The following is a 15,103-nucleotide window of genomic DNA, read 5'->3' on the forward strand; positions in this document are numbered from 1 at the left end:
AATGCACAAATAACTGTAATATCAGTAAACCAGTAATGGAAAAAACCTCCATAGTAAGGTTTAGTTAATTTCATTTTTAAAATAGTGATAGTATAATGTGCCATAAAAATGTATGAATGTTTTATGATGACTCATGAAAGTCATAAAAAAATCATAGCACAGTATGTCATCAATATTGTCATAGTATAATATTCAAAAAAGGTATAAAAAGTCACTTTAAAGCATTATCCTATTACAATATGTCATAGAATTGTATGTCATGAAAAATCTCACAGGATAGTATGCCAAAATAGTCATTCATTAATAAGTCATAGTATAGTATGCCAAAAGGTAACGAGAAGTCATAGTACAATATGTCATGAAAAATGTAATAGTACAGTATGTCATCAAAAAATGTAATAGTATAGTATGTTTTAAAAAAAAAAAAGAAGTCATATTATAGTATGCCAAAGAGTTATAAAAAGTCATATTATAATATGTCGTAAAATGTGTTATGGTATAGTATGTCATGAAAAATGTCATACTATAGTATGTTATAAAAAAAGTAATAGTATGTTATGTCATGAAAAAGTCATAGTACAGTATGCAAAAAAGTTACAAAAAGTCATAGTATAGTATGTCATTAAAAATGCCACAAAAATGTCATAGTATAACATGTCGTCCAAAATGTGATAAAAACATCATTGTATATCATAGTATAGTATGTTGTCAAAAATGTCACAAAAACATCATAATATAATATGTCATCCAAACTGTCACAAAAATGTCATAGTAGTATGTCTGAATGAATGAAGCTCAGTGTAAGTTCAATCAGGAAGACTTTCTTTGTGCTCATTCATCAACAACTCTCTCCATCCCACTCCCACTGCTTCCTCTAATTAGCTGACTATGGGTGTTTACTTATTGAGTAAAACTTTGCCACGATCTCTATCAACCAATCAGGATGCCACTGCAAAATCTTAAAACTGCTCTCTCTTCTGCTGCTGTCACCCATCATTTTAGGCAGGATCTTTGTGCCCCCCTTCACCCCGTTCACCTCCAGCCATCATATCCAGTGTCCAGGACAAGCTCAACAAAGGCTCATTCTTCTTTTCATGCAGATCATCAGCATTTCTCCATCTTCCTCTCATCTCATCTTCACCACCTCTACCACCACCAGCGTCTAGACCTTGGAGGGGTTCCCTGTTCAACTATGGATACATTACCCTCATTAAATCATACCATCTCTACAGGGTCGAATCGCCAAAGACTTTTCACATTTTGCATTCCTATGTGCACATTTTAATAAATGTTCTTTTTATTAGAAAAACGTGTCTCTCCTGATAATATGTCATCCAAAAAGTCACAAAAACGTCATAGTGTAGTAGGTTGTCAAATATGTCAAACATCATAGTACAGTATGTCGTCCAAAATGTGATAAAAAAAGTCAGAGTATAGTATGTCCTCCAAAATGTCACAAAACCGTAATGGTATAGTTTGTCATCCAAAATTTGATTACAAAAAGTCACAGTATAGCATTTTGTCAAAAATGTTGTAAAAACATCATAACATAGCATGTCGTCCAGAACGTGATGAAAACATCATAGTATGTCATGTTGTCAAAAATCATGTAAACAAAAATGTCACAAAAACGTCGAAGTATAGTGTGTCGTCAAATATGTCAATTGCATAGTACAGTATGTCGTCCAAAATGTCGCAAAAACATCATAATATATTATGCCAAAGAGTATGTCATGAAAAATTTCAAAAAAAACTTCATAGTATCGCATGTCATCCAGAATGTCACAAAAACATCATAGTATAGCATGTCGTCAAATATGTCAAACATCATAGAATAGTATGTCATCCAAAATGTGATTAAAAAAAAGTCAGAGTGTAGTATGTCCTCCAAAATGTCACAAAACCGTCATGGTATAGTTTGTCATCCAAAATTTGATTAAAAAAGTCATAGTAAAGGATGTCGTCCAAAATGTGATAAAAAAAAAGTCATAGTATAGTATGTCATAAAAAATGTCACAAAAATGTCTTAGTATAGCATGTCATCAAAAATGTAAGATCAAATCATAGTATTGTATGTCGTCAAAAAGTCACAAAAACATCATAATATAATATCTCATCCAAAATGTGATAAAAAAGTCAGAGTACAGTATGTCGTCCAAAATGTCACAAAACCGTCATGGTATAGTTTGTCATCCAAAATTTGATTACAAAAAGTCATAGTAAAGGATGTCGTCCAAAATGTGATAAAAACGTCATACCATAGTATGTCGTCCAAAATGTGACAAAAACATCATAGTATAGTATACCAAAAAGTATGCTATGAAAAATGTCAAAAAATTTCATAGTATAGTATGTCCTCCAAAATGTCACAAAAATGTCATAGTACAGTATGTCATCCAAAATGTGATAAAAAAGTCAGAGTATAGTATGTCGTCCAAAATGTGATATAAAAAAGTTATGTATAGTATGTCGTCCAAAATGTCACAAAACCGTCATGTATAGTTTGTCATCCAAAATTTGATTACAAAAAGTCATGGTATAGTATGTCGTCGAAAATGTGACAAAAACATCATAATATAGTATGCCAAAAAGTATGCTATGAAAAATGTCAAAAAATGTCATAGTATAGCATGTCATCCAAAATTTGATTAAAAAAAAGTCATAGTAAAGGATGTCATAGCAAGTCGTCAGAAATGTGATAAAAAGTCATAGTATAGTATGTTTTCAAAAATCATGAAAAAACATCATAGTATAGTATGCCAAAAAGTATGCTATGAAAAATGTCAAAAAATGTCATAGTATAGCATGATGTCCAAAATGTCACAAAAACATCATAGTGTCATATGTCGTCCAAAATGTGATAAAAACATCATAGTGTAGTGTGTCGTCCAAAATGTGATTACAAAATAGTCATAGTATAGTATGTCGTCCAAAATGAGATAAAAAAGTCATAGTATACCATGTCATCAAAAATGTAAGAACAAATCATAGTATAGTATGTCGTCAAAAATGTCACAAAAACATCATAATATAATATCTCATCCAAAATGTAATAAAATAGTCAGAGTATAGTACGTCGTCCAAAATGTCACAAAACAGTCATGGTATAGTATGCCAAAAAGTATGCTATGAAAAATGTCAAAAAATGTCATAGTATAGCATGTCTTCCAAAATGTGATAAAAAAGTCATAGTATAATATGTCGTCCAAAACATGAAAAAAAGTCATAGTATAGTATGTTTTCAAAAATCATGAAAAAGCATCATAGTATACTATGCCAAAAAAGTATGCTGTGAAAAATTTCAAAAAATGTCATAGTATAGCATGTTATCCAAAATGTCACAAAAACATCATAGTGTAGTATGTCATCCAAAATGTGATAAAAAAAAGTCATACTATAACATGTTTTCAAAAATTATGAAAAAACGTCATAGTATACATGTCGTCCAAAATGTGACAAAAACATCATAGTATAGTATGTCGTCAAAATGTCACAAGAAATGTCATAGTATAGTATGCCATCAAAAATGTCATAAAAAATTTGATAAAAACCTCATATGTCGTGCAAAATTTCACAAAAACATCACAGTACAGTATGTCGTCCAAAATGTGATAAAAACCTCATTGTATAGTATGTTGTCCAAAATGTCACAAAACCGTCATGGTATAGTTTGTCATCCACAGTTTGATTAAAGTCATTGTAAAGGATGCCGTCCAAAATGTGATAAAAACCTCATTGTATAGTATGTTGTCCAAAATGTCACAAAACCGTCATGGTATAGTTTGTCATCCACAGTTTGATTAAAGTCATTGTAAAGGATGCCGTCCAAAATGTGATAAAAAAAAAGTCATAGTATGGCATGTAGTCAAAAATGTGATAAAAAAAATCATAGTATAGTATGTCGTCCAAAACATGAAAAAACATCATAGTATAGTATGCCAAAAAAGTATGCTATGAAAATTTTCAAAAAATGTCATAGTATAGCATGTTGTCCAAAATGTCACAAAAACATCATAGTGTAGTATGTTGTCCAAAATGTGATTAAAAAAAAAGTCATAGTATAGTATGTTTTCAAAAATCATGAAAAAACATCATAGTATAGCATGTCGTCAAAATGTGACAAAAAATGTCATAGTATAGTATGTCATCAAAAATGTCACAAAAACGTCATAGTACAGCATGTCTTCAAAAATGTCGCAAAAATGCCATAGTATGGTTTGTCATCAAAAATATCACAAAAAATTTGATAAAAATCTCATATGTCATGCAAAATTTCACAAAAACATCACAGTACAGTATGTCGTCCAAAATGTGATAAAAAAAGTCATAGTATAGTATGCCAAAAAAGTATGCTATGAAAAATGTCAAAAAATGTCATAGTATAGCATGTTATCCAAAATGTCACAAAAACATCATAGTGTAGTATGTTGTCCAAAATGTTATAAAAAAAAGCCATAGTATAGTATGTCGTCCAAAATGTGACAAAAACATCATAGTATAACATGTTGTCACAATGTCACAAAAAATGTCATAGTATAGTATGTCTTCAAAAATTCTGCAAAAATGTCATAGTATAGTATGTCATCAAAAATGTCACAAAAAAATTGATAAAAACCTCATAGTATAGTAACAAAAATCGTAAAATGTAACAAAAATGTGATAGTATGTTTGTTTGTATGGTCATGTTTAGTATATTATATGTCATAATATAGTATGTCATGTACACAGTATGGTATGTGAAAAAGTCATGCAAAATGTTGTAGTTTAGTATATCATGAAAAATCTAACAGTATATGCCTAGTATGCCAAAAAACCCTGCATAGTATAGTATGTCATATAGTTTGACATGAACAATGTCATTGTACAATATACCCAAAAAAGTCATAAAATGTCACAGTATATCATAATATAGTATGCCAAAATAGTTTTAAAAAAGTCTAAGTATGTTATGTCATGAAATGTCATAAAAATATTATACTTTGACAACAAATGTCATAAGTACAATATGAATTATTTCAAATTCAAATCCTGATGATATAGTATGCCATACAAAAATTTCCAAAAAGTGATAGTTTGGTACGTCATAGAAATATGTCATACTATTGTGTGCCAAATGAAATCATAGAAAAAAAATCATTATATATATTACCATAAAATATTTCATATAATTGTCATAAAAAATCATGGAAAAACATTATAGTATAATATGTCTTAAAAAATATATAGTGTAGTATGACATAAAAAATGTCATCAAAAATTAAAATGAATTAAAATTTCATTTAAAAACATCATTGTAGTATGTCATCGAAGATACTGCGCAATGTGTGCGACATTACTGTGTGTCCTGCTGTGCGATGATTTACAGATGATGGGATGTCTGGGCTGGTGGTAGGCAAGTCAAGGGTTTAGTGGTCAGAGATTAAAGGTCACCACCTGCTGAGTTTCTTGTTCATGGTGTCGTTGTTCCACGTGAGATCCTTCAGCTCCTCAGATGGCAGGACCATGCCACTGTCACTCTGCTCATCCTACAGCAGAGATGATGCAAACATGCAGCTTATCAGAGAGTGACTGTGTTTTTACCAATACCTTTTTGCTTATCTATTTCCACTGAAATTATTCAGCTCTGACAAAGTGAGGATGCAATTTTGTCACATCCCCTGTGCGTGTGTGTGCCTATGTGCGTGCATGCAACCAAGCAGAAGTGAAGGTGTTTTCTTACATCAGGGCTGTCTGGCTCCTCACAGGAGAGTTCCTCAAATGTCTGAAGTGTGGCCATTCCCCTCATGTAACTGGATTGATTGGATTCAGAATCAAAACATGGGTTAGAAATTTCTCAACCTGTTTCCTGTTATTTCTGAATCAAGTTTCAGTTACCTCTCACTGCTCCTGTCACTTTCACATCTGCACCTGTTTTGCTCTTTTCGCTACATTTTTATTATGCTATTACAGCACTCCTCTACAATACCTGTTTACTCATACACATAACATCTTAGGTCAAGGTGAGCTGGCTCACATCTACCTGCTGTATATTCTGTTGCATAATGTTTTTATTTTCTATCTTTTACGTAACCTTTGTGCCCATCACCAGCAAACTTGAAACATATTTTGGTTGGCTGCCAGACAAGCCTGACAAAAGGTCGTTACACCTGGCGGCACAATCGGGTGCTAAGTGTCTAGCAGCTATCCTAGAGACCAGATGGACATCATCAATGCCCTACCTCCTCCATCATTCCATCCAGTAATTACAAGACGGTTTGTCCAAGAAGGTGCCAAGCAATCCAAGGCCTGTACAGTAAAATCAGACACCAGCAAACTGGGAGGGGCACGAAGCTGGAGGGTACTGGCAGATCTGAATCAGTGTCTATGCTTCCCATCTGAGATTGCCTCTACTAACCTCAGACCAGACCTCATGCCTTGGTCCTCCTCACTGCGCCTCATTTAGATCATTGAGCTCACTGTGCCCTGAAAGGATCATGTGGAGGAAGCCTACAAGCGCAAGAGCCTTAAGTATGCCGAGCTGGTAGCTGACACTGAGCAGCGTGGCTCAAAAGAGAAGGTTTGCATGGTTGAAGTGGGCTGCAGAGGCTTGGTAGGCAAGTCAGCTGCTTAAAGAAACTGGAATTTCAGGCCAAGCCCAACATCAGGGAGACGCCACTTGGGCCCCAAAATGCCACTCACAACAGCAGGATACAAGGGAGTAAAAGCAGAGGGGGGGCACACCTGGGACACCAAGTGTTGCTGATGAGCCCTCTGGAGGTGTTGTGAGCCTACCATCGAAACACTAGTGGAGGAGAGTACCCACCTGATGACCCAAGTGAAGCTTTTACCCTCCCAAACCCCCATCCCCTTCCCTCAGCATGGCTCCAACTCTAACCCACAATCTCAAGTATGTGCAACAATAATCGACCGGTTAAACTCCACCTAGATTAAAGCTAGGTACGTTTTTCTCCTGTTAGTCTCTTCCCTCATCAAAATGAAGGAGTCAGGTGAGGTAGAGCGTACGGCCCAGTCTCTCCTTGGCTCTGTCTTCCCTGTGCTCCTCCTTACTTTTCTATCTACCTTTGCTCTTTCCTACTTTTCTATCCGTCTAACCCTTCAGCTCCTACTCGTCCCTCAGACAGCACTATTACTCCCACTCACAGTCTCAAGTAGGTGCATCAGGGATTGTGACATCTAGTCCTGAACTGATCCTCTGTCTCATGTTGCCTTACCTTAGGTTTGTGACTGCGAGTGGGCTTTCTTTGAAAGTCTCACTGCGACCAGTGTCTCCGGTTATGAAAGATCCCAGAGGAATATAATCCTTCCCTTCCTGTTAAAGAGAGGGAACAATTCTGGGTATCTGTAGATATTTTGTGTCTGTATGCAGTTTATCCATATGTTGGGAAAAAAAACTTATCTGACATGAAATAAAGCATAAGCCTGATGGAGTAAGATTCACAGGAAGCCTGACCTGCTGAACCCTGGCTTGCAGCAGGTCTCCCAGGGTCTCCACCAGGTCAGTGAAGGTTGGTCGATCTGAGGGACTGGCCTCCCAGCATGCCAGCATCGTGCTGTAACTGCACACACAAACATACAGGTGTTAATTTTCCAGTATCACTGCCTGGGTCACATCAGGAGACATGACATATAGGTTTGAATGACACTCTCAGTAGGAAGGTTGAAAATGTATCCACCCACATCTCAGGTGTGCTGTATTCAGGTGCTCTCATCCTTGTTCCAACCTTCAGTCTGTGGCAGAACTCTTCATCTATGTGAAGACCAGGGTACGGGGAAGCACCTGTTGGACAAACACACGTTAAGCATTAATGTCAACAGTCTTAAAAGTGTGAGATCATGAGGTATCAGATATTTGTTGCTGGGCTTCTGGGTTGTGTTTCTGTTATTTTGTCCACTACCTGTACAAAACTGTGGTGAGAGGGCTCTTACCCAAAGAGAAGATCTCCCACAGCAGAATGCCATAGGACCACACGTCACTCTGTGTGGTGAAAACCTTGTCAAAGATGGACTCTGGAGACATCCACTTCAGAGGGAGGCGGGCCTGTCAACCAATCAGATCACAGGAGCACAGTTACAAAAAAAATCCAGTGTTTGTTGCTTAAAGGAATGCTTTACCCACAAAATGATCACTTGTATATCAACTACGTGCCCTGTAAATTTGCACAAAAAAATTTCTCCATAGTGAACGAAGAATCTGTGAAAAAACAGTGAATATTCTTGATAAATTTAAAGTAAAAGGGGGCCGCATTTAACAACAGCAAAACTATATAAAAACATGACTCATGCAGTATAATCCAAGTATCATTTATCCAGTCATATGCTTGTATGTGTTTGAACTGTGCTTGTGCATTTCATTGAGCAGAGTTCAAACGCACACACTTGCCAGGTGTTTTAATATAGTTTTGCTGTTGTTAAATGTGGACCCCTTTAACTCTAATTCATCAAGAATTGTTTTTCCACTTTTGGATTCTTGGTTCACTGTGAAGGCATACGAGAAAAACACAGTTTTCTTCTTATCCCATGTGTTGTTTTGTTGTTTTATGTATGTTTGTGGAATCAGTCTAAAGTAAACTTTACTGCAAATAAGCGGTTATGGAAAATGAATGAATGAGTTCAATGGTGTTCATTATGTCTTTAGTTTATGATAATGACTTTAATTGACACCAAGTGACACCAAGTGACACCTCTGAGGAAGGCGGAAGTTGAAAACATGTCAAGGTATGTAATATCCTAACATGTCTGAAATAAAAGAACAACTAAAGTCATTATCATAAACTAAAGACATAATGAACACCATTATGCTTTTGCAGCCACTTTTCTTAAATGATACTTTTCTTAAATGATATTTACTAGGGGCATAAATCACCAGTTTCATCATGATTCAATACTCTTTGGAAAACTATACAATATTTGCTGATATTTCAAAGTCTACGATTTTTATTTGATGCGATTCAGGGGCCTGTGATCAATATGAGACAATATTATCAGCCCATTTAACACAGTCGGTTACAGAAGAAGCTGCCACTCCTTGCTTTTCTGCTTTTGGCCATAAAAGATAAAAACAACACATCTCAGCCAACATTGGGCGAGAGGCGGGGTACACCCTGGAAAGTTTGCCAGACTATCACAGGGCTGACACACAGCCATTCACACTCACATTCACACCTATGGGCAATTTAGAGTCACCAATTAACCTGCATGTCTTTGGACTGTCGGAGGAAGCCGGAGTACCCAGAGAAAACCCACACTGACATGGGGAGAACATGCAGGCTCCTTCCAGAAGGGCTCCCCTACCCTGGGCTTGACCAGGGACCCTCATGCTGTGAGGCGACAATGCTAACCACTGCACCACTAATGACTATAAAAAAATATTCAAATAATTAGTGATCTCATGAATTCTAAAATGTAAAATACTATAAAAAATAAACCGGTTGAATGCTTGTCTCCCCAAATATTGCTTTCAGTGGTGAGCTTTCCTAAGATGTCATCTTTATTTGTCATAACAATGCAAGTGTAATACTCTCAGACGCGGGATTTTGGAATCACATTGCCCCGTGCACTCACATCTCCCTTGCGAACATAGTCGGGGTCTTTGTAGATGTCTCTGGCCAGGCCGAAGTCACAGATCTTCACCACTTTATTGTCAGAAAGCAAAATGTTCCTGGCTGCCAGGTCTCGGTGAATACACTGATGCAGAACACAGAGAACACAAATAATGACATATATGAAACACACATGTGTACCTGTATATACACACACACTTACACACATATCATGTATCAGACCTTGCGTGAGGCCAGAAACTCCATCCCTCGTGCCACCTGGAAGCTGAAGGAGATGAGATCCTCCAGGAATAAAGGAGAGTTGGAGGCAGATTTGGCCTCTAGAGGACGACAGAGAGGGGGCACAGTGATGTAACCATGCAGTTTGATTATGCACAAACATGAGAAAACTTTGTTCACTATTGTCCTGTCTTACCTGGGTCACTCTCTTCCTTGTGCCTCTCATCAAACTCAGACATGTTGCTGACACAACCTGGGCCTCCATCCTTTCCACCAGCCAGCTGAGATAAGGAGAAATCAGTTACAAATATTGTATGACAGAGAGTAAGAGCAACGATACAATTAGAATTATGTGTCTTCCAACATTTGTTAAGCGGTTTTGGTCAATTTGTTGCAAGAATTTCAAAAACATGTTTTGCTCCGTGAAAATGACCTTTGGGGCCACAGCTTGTAGTAACATCTAAACCTGTAACAAAATTAAGGAAGTAGACATCCTGCTCGAGAACTGATAGCATCTTCGAACCTCAAACAGATTGCAGAAGTGAGTTTTTGAGTGTATGATTTTGTAACTGTGTGAAGCACTCAGGGGCCTTTTTCTTTTTTTCTCAACTGCAAGGAGAAGTGTGGGGCATGTGGGAACTCGGTCTGCACGCCATGGAGGTCCTGTTTTGTGTGAAAAACAGCTATGGTGACACCATCTTTAATAATGTGTTTGTAGACTCACCGTGTCGTGCACAAACACCTCTCGTTTACCCTTTAGGAAGGTAGAGAGGTTTCCATGACGACAGTACTCGACAATTACCATCAGTGGTCCTGCACGCACAGAAAGCACACACATATTACAGTTAAGACAAATGCGAGGGCCCTCATACAGGCATTGACAAGCTCATAGTAGGGGAGACTGGGGGCAGTTGTAACAAATTTTGGTTTTGATGTCATTATTAAAAAAACTTCTTGCTCTATTTGAATACAGTTTTAATGTAGGTAACTTATATTTGCGTTCTACTTGTTCACAGTCTACAAATGTTTTACAAACAATGTAAGAGTCATAATATTGATTGAAACACTAGAAGTCAAATGTCACATCTGCCCCCATGTGCTGGGGTGATTGTAATGACACATGTAACACCTTTATATGAATACAAAGGACCAGACTGCAGTGACTTAACCACTGCACTATGGCACAAAATATATACTAAATATATCATACATGGAGATTTAAACTGAACACAAAACATCAAACAATCATCTTATCTCAGGCATGTTGAAAGTGCGAATGGCCCTGGCCTGCGGCTCATCCTTCAAAATATACTAGATGTGGTCTGTCACACAGTAGTGATTAATCATGCAAGATTAAGTTGCATTTTTTTTTTTTCAATGGCAGAACTATTGTACAGTTTGAAGACATGCACTAAGTAGGAACTACACAGTTGGAACTGATGAGTTTTCATAAAACAGTTACCCAACAGCAGTCATTTCCTGCTATGTAGCAGATATGACCACCAATGACATAAGCTTGCTAACACAAGAAACAGCGTGGGGAAAAAACTGTAGATGAAAAAATACTTTTAAGATTTAGAAATGAGTCTTAGCAGAACATTTTTTGACAAGAATTAGTCAACAGTTGTCCATTTGCAGACGTAAAGGGATCATTACAAACCATGTGAATACTGAGTGTTATGCCTCTAAACCATTTTTAATTGGAGCAATTTGAGATGTTACACTTTACCCACGTCTCCCCTACAACTAAATATATATACAGTACAGGCCAAAAGTTTGGACACACCTTCTCATTCAATGCGTTTTCTTTATTTTCATGACTATTTACATTGTAGATTCTCACTGAAGGCATCAAAACTATGAATGAACACATGTGGAGTTATGTACTTAACAAAAAAGGTGAAATAACTGAAAACATGTTTTATATTCTAGTTTCTTCAAAATAGCCACCCTTTGCTCTGATTACTGCTTTGCACACTCTTGGCATTCTCTCCATGAGCTTCAAGAGGTAGTCACCTGAAATGGTTTTCCAACAGTCTTGAAGGAGTTCCCAGAGGTGTTTAGCACTTGTTGGCCCCTTTGCCTTCACTCTGCGGTCCAGCTCACCCCAAACCATCTCGATTGGGTTCAGGTCCGGTGACTGTGGAGGCCAGGTCATCTGCCGCAGCACTCCATCACTCTCCTTCTTGGTCAAATAGCCCTTACACAGCCTGGAGGTGTGTTTGGGGTCATTGTCCTGTTGAAAAATAAATGATCGTCCAACTAAACGCAAACCGGATGGGATGGCATGTCGCTGCAGGATGCTGTGGTAGCCATGCTGGTTCAGTGTGCCTTCAATTTTGAATAAATCCCCAACAGTGTCACCAGCAAAACACCCCCACACCATCACACCTCCTCCTCCATGCTTCACAGTGGAAACCAGGCATGTGGAATCCATCCGTTCACCTTTTCTGCGTGCCTCACAAAGACACGGCGGTTGGAACCAAAGATCTCAAATTTGGACTCATCAGACCAAAGCACAGATTTCCACTGGTCTAATGTCCATTCCTTGTGTTTCTTGGCCCAAACAAATCTCTTCTGCTTGTTGCCTCTCCTTAGCAGTGGTTTCCTAGCAGCTATTTGACCATGAAGGCCTGATTCGCAGTCTCCTCTTAACAGTTGTTCTAGAGATGGGTCTGCTGCTAGAACTCTGTGTGGCATTCATCTGGTCTCTGATCTGAGCTGCTGTTAACTTGCCATTTCTGAGGCTAGTGACTCGGATGAACTTATCCTCAGAAGCAGAGGTGACTCTTGGTCTTCCTTTCCTGGGTCGGTCCTCATGTGTGCCAGTTTCGTTGTAGCGCTTGATGGTTTTTGCGACTCCACTTGGGGACACATTTAAAGTTTTTGCAATTTTCCGGACTGACTGACCTTCATTTCTTAAAGTAATGATGGCCACTCGTTTTTCTTTAGTTAGCTGATTGGTTCTTGCCATAATATGAGTTTTAACAGTTGTCCAATAGGGCTGTCGGCTGTGTATTAACCTGACTTCTGCACAACACAACTGATGGTCCCGACCCCATTGATAAAGCAAGAAATTCCACTAATTAACCCTGATAAGGCACACCTGTGAAGTGGAAACCATTTCAGGTGACTACCTCTTGAAGCTCATGGAGAGAATGCCAAGAGTGTGCAAAGCAGTAATCAGAGCAAAGGGTGGCTATTTTGAAGAAACTAGAATATAAAACATGTTTTCAGTTATTTCACCTTTTTTTGTTAAGTACATAACTCCACATGTGTTCATTCATAGTTTTGATGCCTTCAGTGAGAATCTACAATGTAAATAGTCATGAAAATAAAGAAAACTCATTGAATGAGAAGGTGTGTCCAAACTTTTGGCCTGTACTGTATGTATATGAATGTGAACTTGTGCATATTTCTATAGGCGTATTTAGAGCACGCATGCATGGAAACACACACACACCTCCCGGCTTGGTGCAGGCTCCTAGCAGGTTGACAACATTCAAGTGATGTCCAATGTGGTTGAGGATCTTCAGCTCAGTCATCAGAGCCTTGTGTTCGCTGGCTGTGGCTCCCTCTGGTGGACAAAAGGTAGAAAATAGTGGCATACATGTTTTCACACAGAACTGTATTTTTATTTCCTCATGACGCCAGGGACCAGATGTTGTACCTTTGAGCATCTTCACAGCCACAGTGCTGCAGCCGGTGGAGTTGTCTATACCAAACGCAGCTGCCTGCATCACCTTACCAAAGGCTCCACGGCCCAGAGGTTTCCCTGACAGAGACAGAAAAATTGTGAGTGAGGCTGACAGGAGGAAAGGGAGGTGTGTTTTTGTGTCTAATTGAGCTACTTTATTAATTACTATTATCATCCGTCCTGGATGTGAGATGCTGATAAGAGAAGACATTAGAGTCCATCTAGCTGAATCCCACCCTTGGTGAGCTGATTAGTTCCAGTCAACACAATTGACACACACCCCCTGCTGGAGCTGATTAGCTCAGCACAGACAACACAGACACAGAGTCTGATTAATGGAATGGGAGTCACTCCCAAAATTAATCTGATAAGAGCTGTGAGAAAGTCCTCCTATCTGTGATGTGATCTTAAATACCTTCCCTCTCTCCCATATAGCATGACATTCCCAAAAAGTTTCATATCACCAGTCAAAGTCACTGATGCTGAGAACATACATTTTAGAAAGACATCTGCAATTGTATCAAAGCAACACAGTTTAAGATTATGCATCCAACTGTAACCATCATGTCAGCTCTTCTTTTCGCCCGTGTGCCTTCAAGGCATGACAGAAGTTAATTTTGCTCACTCTCTCATCATGCTGCAGGGATTTTTTTTTTCATGTACTTGTTGCACATTATCATCATAATCTCTAAAGTTGCATGTATGAATCTGGGCTGCTGTTAAATGTGTTTTGGGTTTGATTGCTTCTATTGTTAAGTCTTTTGTACTTTTTTCTCTCTTTCCTGTTTATTTCTCGATGTACCAATCTGCTAAAATTTAAAAAAAGAAAACTAATAAACATACTGTCAAAAACAACATTAATTTCTACATTTCTTATTGTCGTAAAATAAAGAAGAGTACCTAATTTGAGCCGCTCCCGAGGGAACTCCCATTGGTTGGGGTCGTACTGGAGTCTCTCACACTGCTCCTCTATTGGCCCGTCTCCTCTGTCCAGAATGATTGACAGGTACTCTGGTTTGGTGTTTGAGCTGTTGGGCTTTGGAGAAAGACACGTTTAAAATGTTAAATCCCATACTGGTATTAAACTAACACAAATGTGTAGCTTTTTTTTATATTTTCGGCATCAAAACATTTCAAGTTATTTTTTATAGTGTTCATTGTCTTCACAAATACAGAGGAAAAACAAACAAATTGTGCGACTATTATATCACTAGTAAAATAAAAATACATATACGCAGTGACAGAGGATATACTGTCACACCCTCAAAAACCACCACAATCCACAGCCCTAAAGGTTCTCTCCCACAGGGCTCCAGATTCTGAGAAATATTTGAGTCTTATTCCAATCCAAAAGATCTTTGCATTAATATAGCTGATGTTTTTGAATTGCACCAGATTGTGTCTAGAGTTTACAGAACATTTACACACACTTTCAAGACTGTCCTCCCAAGTCTATCTCTTTGTCCAGTGTAATCTCCAAATTCTGCTTAGGTGCCTTTGTAGAGTGTGATGGAGGTATGAGACAATCCCCATTACAATGCAGATCAAAGTATTTGATACTCTCAAGGGAGTTAGGGCAACATATTTGCTCAAAATTAGACAAATTTTCCCCACGTTTGAAAGTACC

At 37.9% G+C, this 15,103-nt stretch overlaps 1 protein-coding gene across 1 annotated transcript in view; it reads right to left on the bottom strand.

Moving 5' to 3' along the window:
* flt1 (fms related receptor tyrosine kinase 1) overlaps positions 1 to 15,103 on the bottom strand; it is a 55,156-nt gene that overhangs the window by 1,886 nt on the left and 38,167 nt on the right. The window contains exons 17-29 of the mRNA XM_049565859.1: positions 14,377 to 14,512; positions 13,450 to 13,554; positions 13,243 to 13,356; positions 10,504 to 10,592; positions 9,976 to 10,060; positions 9,783 to 9,880; positions 9,562 to 9,684; positions 7,927 to 8,038; positions 7,678 to 7,777; positions 7,451 to 7,556; positions 7,212 to 7,309; positions 5,720 to 5,789; positions 5,434 to 5,525 (exon numbers count right to left, since the gene is read on the bottom strand). Of these exons, the coding sequence (XP_049421816.1) occupies positions 5,434 to 5,525; positions 5,720 to 5,789; positions 7,212 to 7,309; positions 7,451 to 7,556; positions 7,678 to 7,777; positions 7,927 to 8,038; positions 9,562 to 9,684; positions 9,783 to 9,880; positions 9,976 to 10,060; positions 10,504 to 10,592; positions 13,243 to 13,356; positions 13,450 to 13,554; positions 14,377 to 14,512 (1,328 nt within the window). The remainder of the gene's footprint in view (positions 1 to 5,433; positions 5,526 to 5,719; positions 5,790 to 7,211; positions 7,310 to 7,450; positions 7,557 to 7,677; positions 7,778 to 7,926; positions 8,039 to 9,561; positions 9,685 to 9,782; positions 9,881 to 9,975; positions 10,061 to 10,503; positions 10,593 to 13,242; positions 13,357 to 13,449; positions 13,555 to 14,376; positions 14,513 to 15,103) is intronic.

This window comes from Epinephelus fuscoguttatus, linkage group LG21 (genome assembly GCF_011397635.1).
Source record: "Epinephelus fuscoguttatus linkage group LG21, E.fuscoguttatus.final_Chr_v1".
NCBI lineage: Eukaryota > Metazoa > Chordata > Actinopteri > Perciformes > Serranidae > Epinephelus > Epinephelus fuscoguttatus.